The sequence below is a fragment of the Aythya ferina genome, assembly GCF_964211825.1.
Source record: "Aythya ferina genome assembly, chromosome: 2".
NCBI classification, from domain to species: Eukaryota; Metazoa; Chordata; class Aves; order Anseriformes; family Anatidae; genus Aythya; species Aythya ferina.
Genome location: NC_140297.1, coordinates 153407054 through 153427375, shown reverse-complemented (window position 1 = coordinate 153427375; position 20322 = coordinate 153407054). Strand labels below are relative to the sequence as shown.

General features: G+C 40.1%; 1 protein-coding gene across 2 annotated transcripts in view; it reads left to right on the top strand.

The window, feature by feature from the left end:
• NDRG1 (N-myc downstream regulated 1) overlaps positions 1-12736 on the top strand; it is a 43117-nt gene extending 30381 nt beyond the window's left edge. For both annotated transcript variants that reach the window (XM_084507878.1, XM_084507879.1), the window contains exons 6-16: positions 22-84; positions 1785-1845; positions 2332-2418; positions 4016-4072; positions 5006-5109; positions 5497-5553; positions 6578-6629; positions 7381-7428; positions 8978-9013; positions 9988-10039; positions 10882-12736. In XM_084507878.1, coding sequence (XP_084364004.1) covers positions 22-84; positions 1785-1845; positions 2332-2418; positions 4016-4072; positions 5006-5109; positions 5497-5553; positions 6578-6629; positions 7381-7428; positions 8978-9013; positions 9988-10039; positions 10882-11147 — 883 coding nt within the window. In that variant the 3' untranslated portion in view covers positions 11148-12736. The remainder of the gene's footprint in view (positions 1-21; positions 85-1784; positions 1846-2331; positions 2419-4015; positions 4073-5005; positions 5110-5496; positions 5554-6577; positions 6630-7380; positions 7429-8977; positions 9014-9987; positions 10040-10881) is intronic.
• Positions 12737-20322: the final 7586 nt, after the last annotated feature.

The window sequence follows — 20322 nt, the reverse complement described above, 5'->3', positions numbered from 1 at the left end:
ACAAACATGTATTTGTTGTAGGTATGTATATCCCTCCATGGATCAGCTGGCTGAAATGATTCCTGGAATCCTGAAACAGTTTGGGTGAGTGCAGAATTCCTGACTTATTTTCCTCATTCTTGTTTTTATGTGGCACACTGAAGAAAGAGCAGGGAAGATCAGGTATTCCTCTGTTCTGCCCCTGAAGCTTCCTGGCATTTTGTTATAATTTCTGTTGTGGTTCTTTTTTAACTCTTTTATTACAGTTGGCTATTTTGCCTTTGTTTCTGAAGAAGCTTATATTTTGCCCTTTCAGTTTTTGAAAAGTCTGTTTATTTTTAAACAGGAAGCAGCTTCAAGTGAAATCACATGTGCATAATTTAGGGGTTTCCTCCAGTACATTTTCTGTGTAGCCGTGACAGAGATAGGACACAGACAATCTGTTCTTCCCACTGTAACAACCCACGTTTTCCTGTGTGGTTAGTAGAAAAAAATGTAGACCCATCTGAAGACACTTAATGTTTTGTTTCTGTGGCTTGAGTGTCTTTAGGGGTCATTCCTGCTTCTTCAAGCCTCTTGTACTACTAGTACATAAGCCAGACTGCTGATGCTGAGGAACCTGGTACAGGCAGTGTTCCTTTGCTGTGTACCTGCAGCAAGTTTAGTCAAGTGTCCTCCTTTAAAGCATAGTTTTAGCAGAAGTTATGCATGAGAAGTGCCTTCTCTGAGGAACTAGTGCTCCTGATGTGCAGTGAAGACTGCAAGTAGGCACCTCCAGTGGGTTTTCAAACTAAGAAGAGAATCTGACATTCAGGGTTAGGGAGCCTTGGAGAACAGACAGGCTGCACTGCTGGTGGAGCTTTTGTCTTAGACCAGCACATGAATTTAAACATTGTTCAGCATGCAAACTAGTTGTAGCAATACCTTGGACTAGTTTACTTCTTTGGTCTCTCTACATTTTTAAAACAAATGTATTGTTTGAAACACTTTTTTTTCCTTTTTATTAAACCAAGGCACAGTATTGGCAATTCTGCTGTTCTCTTTAAAAAAAAAAAAAAATGCTAACATAATGTCAATATCTTGAAAATCAGCTAAGCTGGAGTGTACTTACGGAACCTCGATTTAATACTGTAATGAGAATTAAACCTTTCTCTAGGCATTTTCCTAAAAGCATCGTATAGCATGTTTTTCTGAGTGGTTTTGTCTAGTCTCCCCTTCCATGTATTTTCTAAGACCTTGAAGGTGGTGCTTTAAAACCAATTTCAGTGAATGCAAATATTTAGTTTGTCTCTGCCCTGCTTAGTTATGAAGTTTAAATTTGCTTGCCCCAGCAGCTGGATAGCATAAGAGGTTTCCCTGCCAGCTCCCTGCTAGAGAGGAATCAGCATCACAGTTTGATAGCTTTGTCGTGGAGGATAGGGGAGCCTGGGGTGGGGGGCTTTATGTTTTGACTGCAGACCTTAGGACTGTATCTTAGAAGTTTTTCTGGTGGAGAGTAGCCATTTCCTTACAGAACCAGAACAATGCTGTGGTTGCTCAGTGTATTTACTTAAAGATAAGTGAGGATTGTTGCTGCACTGCAATATATGAGGACCATAGGCCCAAGAATCTGCTGAAATCCAATTTGCTCTGCAAGCTCCTTACTGGAGCTACTGGCATTGCTGAGGGTCCACAGCTTGCCCAATGTGCAACCTGTCCTTCCATTGGCATGTGCAAGAGGAAGGCTGCTGACAGAGTTTTACTTATTTTCAGTGCACCCTTACTGATTTGTCTCTTTCATTTCATGGCATGCAACTGCTGTGCAGGCTGAAGACTGTTATTGGAATGGGAACTGGAGCTGGTGCCTACATCCTGACCAGATTTGCTGTAAGTTTCATTTCATGGAGCTTTCTTAAAGTCTCGAACCTGATTTTCTAGATGTATTGCTGCCTCCATAGGGTCTGCAGAGACTTCCTGCTCTACTGTATCCATCCAAGTAAGCAGCCAGGCTTTTAAGTGAAATACCATGGTCTGCGGGATAGCTAATCCAGAAGACCTAGATTTTCCGTTTTAAGGCCAGTTAGTCTGCAGAAGGTTTTTTTAATGGGAGTTCTCTATTTAAACTGAGGGTGGAGAAGAAGTTAAATCTTAATATTCTCCAGCTGCTCCGTTGAATTGGTTTAATGATTTTTTTTTTTTTTCCATACATATGCTTGTTTTGTGCAAGATAAAACTAGACCTACTGCCTTCCTTCCCAGGAGATAATTTGCTAATTTAAATTTTATGATGTCTGTCAGCTTGCAAAGGACACAAGATAAATCTTAACTCAAAGGTGGTTTTTTTTTTCTTTCTTTCTTTTTTTTTTTTTTTCAGTTAAACCATGCAGACATGGTGGAGGGATTAGTTCTCATTAATGTAAACCCTTGTGCTGAAGGTTGGATGGACTGGGCAGCGACAAAGGTAAACATTCTTATGTTAGAAAAATAAATCATACTGTGAACATGACAAGCATGAGGAGCTGGGCAAGCTTGTGTGTTAAGGCATGGCTGCAGACACAAAATATCACAGACTAATTCCTTTTGGATTTATTTTTTCCATTTACAAACATACCTCCTGTAGAGCCAGTGATAAAAATAAATAAATAAAATAAAATTGGTACTTCTAGGAAGCAGATACCTATGGTATAATGGAGCTACCGGGTACGGACAATTCTTAAGAGTTGGTAATGAAAAAAATACTTTATCTTGGACATGGAATAGTTTTGGAAACAACTTTCTTCCAATTAAACTTGAATCTTAGTGTAACATTCTTTCTTCTTCTTCTTTTTTTTTTTTTTTCTCTTGTCTGTGGCTTTGTTTACAAGCATAGTCCAAGAAGTGAATTGGAGCACAGAAAAAAAAAATCAAAACAATATATTCCTGGTTTTAGTCATCTAGCTGAATCTGAGATGCTAAAAAGACTCAAAAGGGCATTAGCTACAGTAACAATAGTCAGATTGTCTGTACAATCAGACTTTTAAGTGATATTATTCACAAACAAAGCCCCTGTACACTTTATTCTTTTGTAGTTGTAAGATTACAGTGTGGGAAAACAGGTTGAGAGCTGGTTTCAGATGGCCTCCTGGAGCTAATGGAGAAATAGGTATAATTGATACATTGCATGTCACTCACTTAACTTATGAAAACATTTTTTTCAGGGTAAGCTGATGGAATACATTTATTGTATCATTCAGGGTCATGTTTTAATGAATGGAGGTTGTTATAAACACAGAAGTTCAAAAATTGGTGTTTTGTCTTTTAACCACACATATAATCAACCTATTCTAAGTGTGTTAAGGGGATATTAAGTGCAATGACAGCCTTGTAGTACTAGGAGAAACTTTCCAAAGCAGGGATGTAACATTTTTCCAATGCTGATTACTCCTTTAAAAAAAAAAAAAAAAAAAAAGTTTAGCATACCAGTTTATTTTGGTAAGTTTGAACTGGAATTTTGTTTATTATCTCTGCCACAATGAGATAGACCAGTTGACTCATTTTAGTTATCTCATCCAATATCTCACCATAATTAAATTCTTTCACATCTGTGTCACTGCCGTCTACCTCTCCTAGCTATTGACAACCTTAGGTGTACAGTGTGCCCCCTGTATCCTTCTGTCCTTCCAAATCAAGACCATGCACTGTGTGAACACCAGAGCTCCATGGTCTTTAGGGATCAGCTCCAAAGTACTCTGTGTTGATTGCTAGGGACAAGATTGGTTAAATTACACATATCTGGCTGATTTACTTAATTTTCTTTCAGGGAGTGATTCTGTATATACTCATGTCACTGGTAGTGTGTTTTCTATGTAATCAAATTAGTAAAGACATCCTATGAGAACAACCAAAACGTAAACAATACCTGATGGTATAGTAGGATTCGAGGGAAAAAAAATCAGTCCAGGATATTGTACATAAGAGCAGCAGAGAAATATCTATTGGTCTTCTTATGGGTAATTAAAAGGTTTCAATTGTTCAAAGATTGTTTTAATATCAGATACTTAGATAATCCTGCTCTTCAGATTTCAGGTTGGACAAATGCTTTACCAGACTTGGTCATTTCACATCTTTTTGGAAAGGTAAGCATGTTCAAAACATTCCTCTGATGTATTCAGTCATCTTTATTTACCTCCTAGAGCTGGGAGGAGGGGAGAACATTTTACTTAAACAACAAAATACAAAATTAAACTGTGGGATAGGATGAATACTTGCGTTCCCAGCACTTTGGAGTGTGTATATTGCCGTGAGGCTTCCTGAGTTCCAAAGACTCAAGCACACTGCAGTTATAACAACTCCAGAAGTGGCAGCTCCCTGTTTAGGTAGTTGATACTTAAGCATGAGTAAAGCATTGTATGTGGTAACATTCTGAGAAGAATTTGCCCAAAGGCTTTTATACCGTAACATGCTTGTAACTCTGAGAAAAGTGGTTACTAGTAGAAACATTGCTCTTCAATGCAAACCTATTTCAATACTATTTTATAAGGCCATATTGCTGGACTTGAAACTGTTAGTAAATGCAATGGAAAACTCCATTCCAGCAGAACAAGGAACTAATCTGTAAAGATTATAGAACCAAACAGTTTGAAAATGTTAGTGGTTTAAGTCCTTGAAGCTTAGTTATTTATTATTGTGAAAATGAGTTTCACATTACATATGTTTGTAAGCTTTGAACATCAGCTTTATCGTGGAAACATTTATGGAGCTTCTTACTCTGAATCTTTTGTTTTAGAACCTCACACTTGTTTGACTGTAACCATCTGCACTACAACAGTGTTTTGCAACTGTATGATTGTGATATTACAACACACTGATAACTTAAATTGAAAAATGTGGAACGACAGTCAGAGGCTAATGTTAGCTCTGGGTGAAACCACTGAGTGTTGCAAGTTCTCCCTTCTCTAAGGGTGCACTCCTGTTGTGTGGAGATGAGTCTGATACACGACTGCTGTGCCATGTCTTCAGATCTTTTCAGAAAATAGCCCCTATTCTGAATGATTCTGTCTCCCCTGTAGGAAGAGATTCACAGCAACCCTGACCTGATCCATACTTACCGTCAGCATATTATTAATGATATGAATCAAACCAACCTTCATCTCTTTGTCAACTCTTACACCAGGTAAATACATTTACCTGATTTCTAACTGGAAACTGTTTTAAGAGTCTGTCCAGCTCTTTTTTTAGCCAGTACTATTTGTGTGGTGGAGTTACTTGTTTTCCCCCAGTATAAAGTTATGGTTGACAACACCTTTAGGGATCTCAGGTGGCTTGCTTATGGGAGAAGGTCCTTGTGTGTTTGTGGGGCGAAAGATGGTACACTTGGACTGAACAAAGATATTGATGTTTCAGTTTAAAAGTGGTTCTCCATCAGTTATGGAGATTACAACATATATAAGATTAACACATGTGAGTCCCTGTGCTTTCTGTAAATTAGAATATGGGCATATATGTTCAATTTGTGTGTATCAAAAATGTTTGTCCTCTCCATTTTTTTTTTTTTTTTTAGTCGGCGAGACCTAGAGATTGAACGCCCTGTTCCTGGAGTAAATGTTGTCACCCTTCAGTAAGTATTTTATTTCCAATCAGTTCACCTCTACATGATGTGAGCAAAGAGATGTGATCTGGGGGTGTGGTATGCAAACATTGCAAAGATGTTGCTGAGTTGCCCTGCTTCCGTGCTAGAAAAGGGTCTTGTAGCTTCATTTTGGAGATATATTGTTATTGATATGTTGATATATTGTCAGGGACACCCATTACGGAGACTTAATGTAAACTATGGCTCTGGATGCACTTAAGCCATGCCTATGCAGCCAAAGAAACATGACCAGAACCAATTAAAAAACAGTAATTCAAGAAGATCACAGAATCACAGAATTTCTAGGTTGGAAGATGGAGCAGTTATGGCAGAGAACGTTTATCTACCAGATTTTCTACTGATGGCTTTTCACTTATGCTGCAATTTGTAAACAAAATAGTTGTCCAGTCCATTGCCCAGCTGCTGATGTTTAAACATGGCAGGCCTTGAGACTCTGTTTTTCTGCCAGAGGTTGAAATTGGCTGACATTCCAAAAGTTGGAGCTGGGAGAGGAGCAAGAAGTAGGGTGAGACTTTGATGCTGATTACCACATTCAATTCCTTATAAAACAGGGAATAAGAGCAATGGGAAGGGCTGATTACCACAAGGTGAGGAAAAGGACAGGTTCTCAGGCAAGGTATCAGAGTATGTCAGTTTATCTGCACTTTTACTGTGCGGGTGACTGGGCACTGGCACAGGTTGCCCAGAGAGGTTGTGAGGTCTGCATCCTTGGAGATCTTCAAAAGGAATGTGGATGTGCTCCTGGGCAACCTGCGGTAGGTAGGCCCTCTTGAGCAGGGGGCTGGACCAGATGACCTCTAGACCTTCCAACTCAACTATTCTGTGATTCCATAATATGGGAGATTTAATGTGTCCTTAAAGTTTCTGGAATAAAAAATAAACAATTTTCCCACATTTAACCATCTCATTCTTCCCTGGACGCAAAGTAAAGCTGAGGGCAAGCCTGGGCCGGACCACAGAAATAACACAGCTTTTGTGTGTTTCCTTGCAGATGCCCCGTCCTCCTGGTGGTTGGCGACAGCTCCCCGGCAGTGGATGCTGTGGTGTGTATATCGAGCCTTCCTCACCACTGTGCTAATGGGCAGGCAACCCAAGATGCTGAGTGAGCCCGGCAGGGCTCCCAGAGGCGCAGCAAATCTCGCCAGCTATCAGATGGCTATCCTCTTTCGGGCTGCAGGAGAGCTGCCATTATTCCTGACTGTTTGTACCCTCTGTGTACCACTATTTAATAGCTACTGTGTTAGGAACAATTGCCAGAGCAATTCCAGTGAAACACAAATATTTTCCTTCGGAGAGGAATCTGCTGCTGGCATTTTAACTTGTTCTGTGGTGTTGGAGTTCTGCCCTGGGTCACTATGGAAGCGAAGAGCTGCTTTTTGACCATTATAACTCGCCCCAGATGACTGGATGACTTCTTGTTGTGCCTTAACAGGCATGCCCGCCTGCTGGCTGTTGGCCACGTGGCTACTCACCTCTTGGGATGCTACCAGATGACCCTGAATCACAAGATAAACAACCCTGGTTGCCACTGGAGTCCCAGAAACACAAAAAAAATCTAATTCCCAGTAAATGGGTTTGTTTGTACATGGAAAAGAATAGCCATAAGTGTTAACTGACCTAATTGATCCCTTATAATGATATATGCACACATAAAGAAAGTCCTTATACGGAAGACTAAGAAACCCAATTTAGTCAGTATTAAGACAGAAGATTAGGTATTTAGTTTGTTTTCATCCAGCAGTTCATAATTAATATTTTGCATACAATATCTTATGTTACTCTTATTTCATATAGGTTGAATGCAATTCAAAGCTGGACCCAACAAGGACAACGCTTCTGAAGGTAATAATAAAAGTTGTTTCTTTAAATAAACATTCCCCTCATTTAATATTATCTCAATTAACTATAAAAGCAGAACCAAACCAATGTGCTACAGTACTGGTAACATGATCAAAATTCAGTTCTGATGTGGAAGAGCAGTGCCTTCAGGATAAGAGCATTTTACTGGGATAAACCAAGCTGGGTGCTTCTCATCAAGGTTAACAACAGGGAATTTCTCAGCTCCTCTATTTTGAAACACTAGAGGTGAGACCTGAAATGCTCTGTATTTCACATACCAATAATGAATTTGACCAGAGCCAGCAAAGTTGATGTTGGTATTTGGAAAGGTTTGAAAAAACCTTCAGCAGAGTAGAATTGCAAAAACATTCTGTTTCTGTCCTTGCCTTTTCCTCAACAGCAGCGTAAGGTGAATAGATAACTAATCTATCCATCACAGTTCTGTCATCCTGCTTTTTATTTGAATGCAGTCCAGGACAGCTTACATTTGGAAATGACTTCTGTGTTTTCCAAAAAGTTGATAAAATGGACTGTCAAAACAGCAAAGAATGAAGCCAAATCTTTGGCTGTTTCTTGGCATTAAGTATGGGTGCAGTCTTCAGTTCATTAGTGATGACATAAAGTGCAGTAAGTGTAATAGATTACAAACAGTGACACAAATTTTGTCATGCTTCTACTGGGACCTTCTACTGTATCTCTGTTTACTGAACTGGGCAGTGATAATGATAATAAACAATGAGTTGTAAGTAATTTTTCCTCCTAATGGTGAGGCGGTTGAGTGCTGACCTACCACATGGCCATGGCAGACTTATTCTAAGGAAAAATCTGACGCTATCCGAAACACTTATCGGTGGCCAACTTTTCCTCATTCAGGGTTACAGCTGATGCCAGACCTGTTACAGGGCTGTTTTGCTGCTAACTAATCCTAGATAGGATTTGGGGTTTCCTGTAATTCACAACTTAACTGATTTCACTTTGTGGTGTTCCTTGGAACAGGACTGTTTTTGTTGGGTTGACTTTGAGGGGTGGAGTGGCAGGAAAAATGAAGTGCTCCAAAAATACTGCATGCACTCAAGATAGCTTTTTTAAATTTGGCTTTCCTTGTTTCCCTTGGCAAGTCAGGCTGATGCTTGCCATCCACAATCTCAGCAAAGCATTTTTCCCTCTCACCCCTGAGGTTTAGGTGTTTGTTCTCTCTTTGTCGTTCAGGCCAATACTGCATCACATTATTGTAATTCAGAACTGAACCTGTAATAAAGACTAATGGGCTATTTTCTAAGAAACTGGTAATCACTTGCTATCAAAAACATTTATTTGTAGCTCCAGCTGATGCTTTGCCAGGGGATCAAGGTAATTTGATGTTTTCTGAGGTGCAGTTGTAGCTTTCATGAATGCTGAGCTACTTTGATGCACTCATCTACATGAACGTTACTCATACAACAAAGTGAAATGTTTTTCTGTCAGATAGTTAAAAAGGTCATTTTAATATATCCTCAGCATAAATGTATTTCTCTGGCAATACACTAACTGGCTGTTCTCATCCCTATTTCAGATGGCTGACTGTGGTGGGCTCCCCCAAGTTTCCCAGGTATGATTTGGCTGACAGAAATCCTACTAATCCTGTTCTGCAGCATCTCAGACCGCAATAAATGGGTGTTTTCCTTCTGGGTACTGGCTGTTCCCAAATGTCAGCCAAAAGGACAGTTATGATTTCATGAGTAATGAAGTCAGTCGGTCATCTGAGCTTTCTTCTTTCTTTAAAGATCAATGAAGCTCAAAATTAAGATTAGAAGGGGATATTATTTCCACTAATTAAGTCTTAACCAAGTAAAGGTCTGAGGTGGGAATGCAGAGGTATTATTTTATGCCTGTCTACTAAGCTAACATGGATTAAGACTTCTGCACCAGCATTTTAAAACCGTATTTTTATTTGGACTATTTTTAGGATAGATCAGGAAAGTGGGAGGCAGGAAATAACAGTTCTGTGTTCTTACATACGCTGACCTGGCTTGACTGAGAATGAACTGGAGTTTCTAAAATATATTTAGGCATACATTCCAAGGCTGCTAGTAAAAGCAGGCTGGGAAACTTAAAAACTTACCTTTGTTCTAGTCTTGCTTCACTTCAAGAGCTGATCTGTAAGTCAGCTTTAGGATGTGATGTTTTCTAACGAGATTTCTACACAATACAATGTGGTGTTAGGAACTGCTGAATTATTGATCCTCATATTTATGAGGCCAGTTGTTTTACTTTGGCTCATCAGCTTAAGTAACTGCACTAGTAGAGTTTGGACCCGGCTTAGACCACTTGTAGTCACTTCTCCAAAAATCTTATTCTCAAATGCTCTTGAATGACTTTTCATTTAAAACAATGGGGGTGAGTGAACAGACAAGAGAGAACAATGGTGGAATTTTCTCATGTAAATGAAAATTCGGGCAAATTTAGAAGAACACAGAGAATATTTAAGATGTTCTTATTAAGATTAGACATCTATGGCATTACATTGTAATGAAACTAAATTGTTGATCATCATGTACAATAATACTCTTGTTTCTTTTGCAGCCTGCAAAGCTTGCAGAAGCTTTCAAATACTTTGTTCAAGGCATGGGATACAGTAAGTACTGGCATTATGGAATGGTTCATTCAGCTTCCAGAGTTTGTTGGGTATCTAGGCATGCAGAGAGCCTTCTGATCGCAGATGTGTTGTCTTTTCCCTGTTGGATATGCATTTGCAAGGGAAACAAAAACCAAAACAAAAAACCTGTGGTGTTTGGAAGAGGATTTTTTTAGTCCAAATCATGTTACTAAATAGTAGATAGAAGTCTATCTACAAAGCTATCACCAAGTATTTCTCCAAAATGAAGGTGAAGCTCTTTTGCCTTTATTTTATTTAAGCAATTGTCTGTAATTCCCATGCATCTTATCTAAGCCATGTTTTCTAATACACATTACTCATGTTATTCTGTAAGTTCTTTAATGACCAATAGGTCATGGAATGGGACATTTCCATGCTTGAGAGAAGGCATAAAGGTATCCTTAAACAAAACTGCTTTGTCCCAAGGAAAGCAGCAGGCAACATTTCATAAAATTACATGCCCTTCTGACAGCTGTTGTTGGGTAGGTGCATTTCTAGCCTGGGCTGCCAGCAAAAATTAACCATCTGAAAGTAAAAAGAGGTCTAATGAGTCTCCTCAGTTTTTGTCAGGCTTTTTGCAGCCACAAAAGCATGCCATGAAATAGTCTTGAATCCCTCACTGTTGACCACCAATTTTGCCTTAGCAATTTGGGTTTATTAGCTGTATGTCTGGAGCGTTGCTACTACTTCTAAACATGAAGCTACCATGAAAACTATTTTCAACCCTGAAGGCTTCTCCAAGGGTGGTTAGGGCTGGAAGTAAGAAAGGGGTTTCTACCAAGTCTACACAACAAGGAGTTAATGAAAGTCTTTTCTTCCAGTGCCCTCTGCTAGTATGACCAGGCTGATGAGGTCCCGCACAGCTTCTGGCTCCAGTGTAACCTCTTTGGAAGGACAGAGGAGCCGGTCTCACACTGGAGAAGGCACAAGAAGCCGGTCTCACACCGGGGAGGGAACTAGGAGCCGATCCCACACCGGGGAGGGTTCCAGGAACCGCTCCCACACAGACACGCGCATTGAGCTGACACCGAATTCAGCAAGCAATGCTGAGCAATCAGGCCCCAAGTCCATGGAAGTGTCCTGTTAAGTGTGTGCAGGAGGTGTAAACTGGTCACAGTTTGGAAAAGTAAAGGATGCCCCCTGTGTACCACAAAAACATAACTGGTATTAATCTCAAGCTATTCTGTAAGATGAGCTCTGTTCACCAGGGTCTGATGGGGACCAAAGAAAAGAAGCATCTCATTTCCTCTATCGTTACTCTTGTAACTCAGACAGCTGCTGCTATTGTGCCCTCCTTCAATGGATGCCAAATTCTAAAGGAAACTTGCCAAAAGCTGATATGGTTGTAAACACTTCAGAGTCAAACCAGACATGCTTAATATCCTCCTTTAAAATCAAAACTATTCCACATCCCTTTATTCCTAATTCTCTTGAAGTAAACTGGCACAATTTGAGATGAGTTTCAAAGAGGGGGAGAGAAATTATTGTTGTGGATGGCTTTTAAAAAAAGGAAATGAAACAAATGTGTTACGGCCTCATGTTGAAGCTGGAGTAGAATGCATTGTATATAGCTTGACTTCAAATGATAGAGAAGTTAATGTATCATGCATTTATAGATCTTCTAATTCATTAGTATTCAAGCCTGTTTTCCTATGTATAATAATATACTACTAAAATAGACAAATTTAATGTGACTTTAAGACGAACTAAATCTTTAAGCTTTTTTATTTCACTTTTTTGAGATTTAGTTCTGGTCTTCCTTTCTTTCCCACCCCCCCCCCCCCCCACCTCCTAGACCCTAAACCCCACTTAGCCAAATGAGGACAAGATTTAAATTTTATAAGAAAGGTAGCATCTCCTCTTTGGGATCTTGGGTCAAAGGGTTTACAATACTGCAGAAGTTGGTGTAGTTTGAACGAGTAGGGTAGCCATACATGCCAGCAAAGCAGAAGCAGCTTGATTTTTACTTCAGACAGCTTCTTATCTTTGCAGCTCAAGTTTTTGTGTCCAGCACAACTGTAAGAAATTCAGAATTCTGTAAGCAAAGCCAGATCCAGCTGTTCTTTGTCAAGAGAGATGAATAACTGTGGAATGGCATGTAATTAGATACTGTACATTCAACTGCCACTAATTACTAGAATTAAAACTCTGAGTTCTCGCTGGTGCTGAGAAGTATATTCCACAAAGTGATGGAATGGCAACACTGTAACTGAGCAATACAGTGTTTAATGACTGCATAAATGTAATGATCTGCTGGTTCTGCATCTTTACATAGCCACCTGATAGCTAGGGTTACTTGTGTTGATGCTAGTGGTTTGATATCTTTCTACCAGTCAGATTTTCACAGTTGGGTGTTCTTAAGTTTGTCCTTCCATATGTAGTGGGATGGGATTTCCTGAGCTCCAATGCATACCTGCTGCATTGCAGTCCTTGCATAAACAAGAAAACAGTTAAATAGAAAATGTTAATACTTTGGGATTGCTTGTTCAGAAGAACACCGTCTAGGTTACTTTATATTGACTAACTTCAGCTTTTGTGTAGAATATCCATAGTGGTTTGTGGGAAGAACAGACAATTTCAAGAAAGAATAAAGCTATTGTGTAAAGTCTATCAAGAAAAGTTTCTTAATGAAGTATTTGTATTTATTTCAAAACAAATAAATTTGTAACTTTGCAATGTCTTGTATGTGTCTTCATCTTTTACCAGGAGTACAATGATCTTTCTCAATGGGGTTAGTAGTTCCTTGTCATTGCTTTTTAGCAACAAAGTCTTTTTAATTGTGCTCTTGTCCCTGCCATTCCCTACGTTCATGCTGTGAACTTTTTTTTCCACTTTTTTTTTCACTTCAGCCTACTTTTATTTTAACAAAACACAATGTAGTTCAGTATCAAGTGTTACTGACTATTCAAAAGATAATTTTGCTCTAACAAATGCATTAAAAAATTAAGCCTCAGTACAGAGTACTTCTTATCTGAAGTTAGAAGTTTTCTTTGTATCCTTAGATACAATCCTGGCTAGCACATAGACCTGCAGTTTGTGGTCTGACTTCCTCACAGGAACTGGATTTTACTTCTATCCTTAAAGCAGAAGTACAGGTTTCCTTTCTTATGCCAGTCTGGGTGCTGGTAGACCACTCTGGTCACCTTTTTACTTACCTTGGTGCTCTTACCTAGTGACTGATTTAATGTATTGGGAGTTTCAGGGGTAGGTGGGTTTTGTGACTTTGCTGGAACTATTTTGGTGGCTCCTTCCTTCTGTATTTAAAAAATAAAATAAAATAAAATAAAAACCCTGTGATAGGAAGAGGCAAAAGCAAATATTTGGCCTGCCAGAGCCCAGGTTCTGCTAAATGTGATTATTCAGCAGTTGTCACTGGACTGGTACCAGCAAATGGCTTGATTTGGTCATCCACAGCCCATGCCACTGCCAGTGAAAAATGGGAGGGATCTCTGCCAGCTCATCTTACAAAAGAAGGGCAAAGTTATGTTCTTCTCTGAGCTTTTCTGGGAATGGCTAATCATTCCTTCCGCAAGGACACCGTGGTGTGCTTGTCAAGCCTTGGCAGTTTATTATTGTTTAACAGGGAGGAATGCATCCAATCCTTCTTGCAGCACAAAGGGATCTGCGAGCACTTCTGAGCAGCTAGGAGTTGCTAGGACCACTATAAATGTTAGCTTTTCAACAAAAAGTATTCATTGGGTGAGGAACAGTGTGTACCTGTACAGAAAAGCTGGAGGACAGTACAGAGGAGAGGTGCCTTACCTTTTAAAAGGAGTTATGGCTCCTTTTTACCCACAGTACTGGTCTTCTGGCATCTTTTAATGGTACTTAAACTGAAGAGATGTAAGTGGCTTCCAGTTTTATTAGAATTTATTTTTAAATAACTTCCTTCCTACACTTTGAAAATGCTCAGTTCCTCTTTCTTGGAGACTGTAGTGACATTAAACTAGAGAAGATGAGTTGGATTTTCACCTTTTCCTGAAAGGATGAATGGCCACTAGGGAGCAAGGAGATCTTATGGCAGAGAGGAAATTCCAAGTGGATAACAGGAGGCTTCCAGAAAATAAACAGTTCAGCCTTCACAGTGTTTTGGGGGTTACTAAGAGGAGAATGGGCTTCCCTGGACCAATAGGTTTCCTGACTGCTCTTCAGAACCACTTGTAGTACACAGAGTGTAATTGCTGAAATCAGTTCTTCCCACCTCTGCCTGGGTCTCAAGATCTACTATGCAAAAATCAACTGAACTTAAGTAGAGCTTTCCCTTCCCTGTCCTTGCAGAGCAGGAGTGGATCTGGACACGCCAATACCATGTCAGCACAGCAGGACTTTTGTGCTGAAGGATGCTGCTTTTCTCTTTAAAAGTCTCTAGAAACTAAACAGCTGGAAACTTTAACCTAGATGTGTTTTGGGGGTTTATGATTAATGTCACGTGTTGCAAGTGATGGACTGAGCTGCAGAGAAAACAGTTTATAGAAAAGCTGCTTATTTTTCTCTCCAGTGCTGGAATCCTCTTCCTGTCTGTTTTTGCATCTTGGGCAGAATATCTGTTGCAATCTGTGATGTGCCAGTATAACGTAATTGTTTTCACCACAACAACACATCCAGCAGTGTCTCATGAGTAACTTGGCCTGCCCCCTTCCACATGCCAGCTGCATTTTTTGCACTGTTTTGCACTGTGTTGCACTATCCCACATTTGCTGGACCTGTAAGTCTCTCTGGGTCTGTACATATCAGCATCTGTTTTGATGTGTGGATTTAGTGTTTCCACAGAGCCAAATATAGGCTTTATGTTGATAGCTGATAACTGTTTTGTCTGATGTTTAAACAACCAAGAGAAAGGATGTCAGGGTATTTTAAGAGATCAACCCTTCCCCCTCAACCCTTTGCAACAGAGAGACACAGCCTCTCACTGTTTCTATCTATTCCTTCATTAAGGGCTCCATTCATTTTATAAATAACACAGCTGCTGACCAGCGTTGGGGAAAGAAAGAAAAAAAAAAAAGGCTTTCGATTGCAACTGCCAAACAGTCTGATGTCTGTTCCCTGCAATCCAGCATGGGGATCTTTTGCTCACCCAGCACCTGCAGGAAGCTGGAGGAGAGCTGTTATTTGGGTGTAATTAAAGAGGCAATCCCCTATTCCTTACCATGTGTACTTTTGACACTGATGGCTGCATGATGCATGTCAAACGCCGGAAACAAACATCACTGAGCATCTCCAGGAGAGCTCAACGGGTGGGACAGGGGATAATCAGGCAGCAATTCCTTCCCAAGCAGCACCTAGCGCAGTCACTGCCACCATGGTGGGCTCTGACCCACAGTACAGCTGAAAAACTATCCTTGGGTGACCTGCCACTCCCTGCTACTGCTTATGGCTGAAGGGGATTATGGTATTCAGGTCAAGGTCAGTGTGTGGGGAGAGCTGGGGGCAGGGAAGGGCTTTTTGCTGGGTGGTTGCACTCACAGAGACACAGGGCAGCTCCATACAAAGCCTACAGCCATGACTGGTGGCTCTTGAAAGAGATCAAGAGCTGCCAGCAGCTTGGTGTTTGTTCCTGTGAGTGTACATCCCTGCGAGGCCCAGCACCCTGCATGCAGCAAGGTGTGCAGCAAAGGTGAGTCTGCCAAGCTGTGGTTTCATCCCATGGGGTGGTCCTGGCATGGAGCATGGCCAACCTGCTGTAGGGCTTGGTAAGACTGCCCTGAGCAGTGGTGTCACCCAGCCTGTCACACACCGGTGAGACTCATCTTGGCCTCTTTTGTCTACACTTGCATCTCCCCACCAGGGGAATAGTTTTTACTTGATCAATTACCATGTGTTTTCATTTATTGTTAGTGGTAGCTAAAGAATAACTCCAAGAAGTCTTAGTTCTTTACCACCATCTGCCAATAAAACTTGATCCCTCAGCTCTTCCCTCCCCACTGCTCACAGAGGCTCAGGGTGGGGTTTCTTATGGGAGCAGAGCCCAGCTTGGCTGTCAGTACTTCATTTGGAAAGTGCAAAGTACTTAGGAGGTGATAGGTTTCCAGACGAGTCCAAATGCAGTGGCTGTGAAAGCATCCAAGACACTCTTCATGCAAGACAGTGTACTTGGAGGCTCCATATGTGCAAGCAGAAGAAGCATCAGCTAGATGAGACTTCTGATGCCTGTAGAGGCAGAAGGAAAGGGTGCTACCTTTGCTGAAATCTGTTCTGGAGATTTGGCTGGTCAGAAAGTATTTACATTGCAGAGGACTTCCCTTCCCAACCAAAGAAAGGCACAGAAGGCTGGGGAGAGGTTGCTTTCTCACCTAGTGCCCCAGTAGCCATGAGCAATCCCAGCACACAGACCCATCATTGCAGGATGCAGGAGGCCACAGAAAGTGTTTTGAGTTCCTACTGGAGCTGGTTCCAGTTCCTTCTGGTGGGTATCACAGTTCAGGCTGAAAGGCAAACCTGGTTTGTGGGAAAACTCTGAAAACCTCCAGATAGTGATAATTTACCTCTTCTATAACTAAATGGTGGAATCCTTACTGGGGTTAGCTCTGAGGATTTGTAAATGCTGGGGTATGGAATAACGAATCTGTAATTTAAATGTGTTTCCTCTTGTCATCATTATCATTGTTTGAATAATTTCTGTCCATATGGCTGCTGCAAACAGGTTATTCTTACAGACTCTCAAGAGAGATGACAAAAAAAAAGACAGGCTTATGGAGGTTAAGTAACACACTCAACTTTGCTCTAAGAGTCTAGACTCTTAGACTGATCTAGTAAGGGTGATGGAAAAAAAAAAAAAAAAAAAAAAAAAAAAAAAAAAAGAAAAAAAAAAGGCTGGAAACAGACCATCACAAAACGACACGAGTTGGAGAATACCTGGCATTCTCAAGCTGCCAAAATATTCACAGTAAGGGAATTGCTGTCAGAGCAATATTTTTTTATTTTTTTTTTCTTTATACTACTGTCTCTTTGTTTTCATTTGTACGTGTTCTTCAGCTCAGGGTTTTGTCACATATTGCAAACCCACACTTGGACATTGGCCAGGTGAGGAGATTGGAAAAGGAAAAAGAAATGTCAGTGGTAAACATACTTTATCTTCTTTTGCTTGTCTAAGCCTCTAAATGACATGTCAGTCATAGATCCATTAATCATTTACCACTTATGAGGTTATTTAATGTATTTAAAGCATAGCAGCAGCATGCCACCTACAAAACCTCACCATGAAGCTGTATGAACAAACTATACATTTTACATTGTTGGTGTAACTCAGACTGACACTGCCAACCCGATCTGTTTTTCCCATTAATATTTCATATATTTCAGCATATGAAGCTTACAGAAATAGCTCTGCAGGACTGTTAAATTAGGAAAGTAACAGTTTGAAAAGATACGTGTATGGATATGTGCTTGTAGCTAATGAGAGAACTCTGCCTCCAACAGTTTAATGAACTGTCTTAAAACTTCAAAAAACTGGGGGAAAAAGTCACAGGGTTTAATTTACTGGATGACTCAGAGTTTCTGAATGTTGCAGTCCTGCTGTATTACATATATACAGCACAATCCCTGTGAACACATCAAAAATAAAGCAACTGCACCACACCCTGTTTTCAGTTGCATGCACACTGAAATTGCTATAAATTCTAGTCAGAGCTCTGGTAAAAGGCATCTTTATAAGCTACACGATTGCTTCTTTTCATCCTTCAGTGAGTAGAATCTTTTCTGGTATTCTCAAACAAAGCAGCTTGAGCCACCATACTGACACTGGAAAGCCCCTGTGGAAAGCAAATATAGCAAATACATTTAATGTGAGCTGCCCCTCAAAATCCCATCCTCCATCCTTCTCACAGACTACTAGACCAACATGATGATTGGCATGAGAGGGGTGTGGGTCAAACAGCCTCAGTTTAGCCTGGATTGCAAAATCATCACTTCCATCCTTTCTCAAGCCCATCCCTGGACTACTGCACCAAAGGGATCTAGCACCAGCTCAGAGCCTGCTATCTCCACAATAGGATTATTGTTGTTTTTTTTGTTTGTTTGTTTGTTTGGTTGGTTTTTTTTTGGATGATAGTACCACTTTCAGGTCCCAGCAGAGACCTGGACCCATTGTATGAGGCACTGTACAATTGCACAGTGAGCATCAGTTCCTGCTGATGGAGGAGTTTTCACTCTCACCAGAGTAGATGGACACTAGGGCTTTGTTCTTCTGGCTACACTGATGAAGAACTGAGGATAAGTGAAGCAAAGGGCTGGATCCATGAAAGTTTTTGAGGATCTAGCTCCTCAGCACATTTAAATAGTAACCACAAAGGTATTCATGTAAAGATTGATGACTTGCCCAAGCTCTCAGGGAGACAAGGAATTGAATCTAAAGGCTAGTTTCTAAAGGCTAGTTTCTTTATGTAGTCCTAGAGTTAGTCTTCCTGTAAATATCCTTTAAAATAAAGGAGCTCTAAAGCACCACAAACTGCAAGACAAGGTCATTCGTTATAAGTGTTCCTCATCCTCTTTCATTGTCACTAGAAAGAAAAGCAGTTGCACAAACAGCAGAGCTAATGAAGCTTGATCTCTGATAGCTTTTTTGTCAGAAATTCCCTTACAGCACTCTAACAACCAATATTTCCTGTCCATGATGCCCTCAGCATTCCCTTCACCATGGCTGCGCATTTCCAAATGGTGCATCTGTTCAAAACGTCTTAATGCTGCTGTTGTGGTTGGGCCGTGCTGCAGCTGTTCTGGCTTTCTGGCAGAAGTGGGTGGGCTTGGTACGAGCAATGTGCTGGGTGTTTCCTCTGTTCTGTTATTTTATTTATTTGCTTGTTTGTTTGTTTTTATTTCAGGAATCACAATGTTTTTGAGATCTTTACTCTTCTGCCTACTTTGTTTGAAATTCCCCACCAAGGGAGTGACTGACAGATGAACAAATGGACAGCATGATTGCATATGCCTGGTTCCCTAAGGAAACCAGGCGAGAAACAGAAACATCTTGGATGCGTGGGGGAAGATCTGTGGTTTCTAGGCATTCACTTCACTGAAAACCAACACACACTGGAGCTGCTGGTCATGCATTAGCTTACAATAGCTTCTTTTATCTCTCAATGAAAGCTGTGTGTTTCAGCCACTGCAGAATTTGATTATGATGGTTACAGTGTTAGATAATTGCAAAGCTACGCAAGCATATTAAGTGCCACAGCTTTGGGTCTGTATTTTTATCCTGTTTTTTTGCTTCTCTATGTGTACTTGTAGGAATGACTTATTATACACATAAATACATGTTATATGTGCACTTTATTTTATGCACCACAGACTTCACAATAGGAAAAATATATATAAATATACATGTATATATTCATGGACATGCTCATGTATGTTTTATATATAACATTATATAAAATGTTAAATACGATATTATATGCGTTACAGTACACATATATATTTACATATATATATACATATGTAGATATGCACAAATATATATATGTATATATATGTGTGTGTATACATATATATATATTTTTTTTTTTTTTTTTGAGTGGTCCAAATCTAGAACACGATATTCCAAATCACATTTAGGAGTGATCTTATTGAATTCCTAGGCTGGCCTCCCTACAAAGCATCTCAAAACAAACTATTTTTTCTTTTGGAAAGCATTGTCAACTTCTTGGCTAAGGCCTCATTTTCTTATGTCTCTGTGGAGCTTTTTTTCCAGGTGATGGAGTTTAAAATGTGACATACTCAGTCTTGCAAGTGTTGAGCTGCTATCTGGATTGAGATGAATAGATCTGACATGATCTATCCTGTCATATCATCCCAGCTAAAGGCAGTTGGGAGGCTGAATATTGCCAAGTGGTAACGTTTCCATTTCTTGTCACCCGAGGAATGAACAGAACAGGCATTTTGCATATATGCTGGAACATGCAGACAGGTATCACCCTTATTTTCTGCCACTGGGGAGTTCAGAGAAGCTTCAGAAGAATTAGTAAAGAGCTTTGGATTAAGGAATAACCCAGCTCTGTGGAAAAAGTAGGGGCCAAATCCTTGTATACAAACAAAGCTTCTCTTGAATTCCAGGTTTGAGAATTTACAGCATTTCTCCAACAAGATTTACATAGGAATTGCATTATTCTCAGACTACTCACAAGAAGCATTAATTTGTCATTGGCTAGAAAGATTTATGTCTCCTGGGAAGTAATCTAGCTTCCTCTGGTTTATCAAGATGAAGTCAGACTAACTGGAACTAAAGCAAAATAAATGACTGATTTAAAAACAGTTTGCATCTTCTGAAG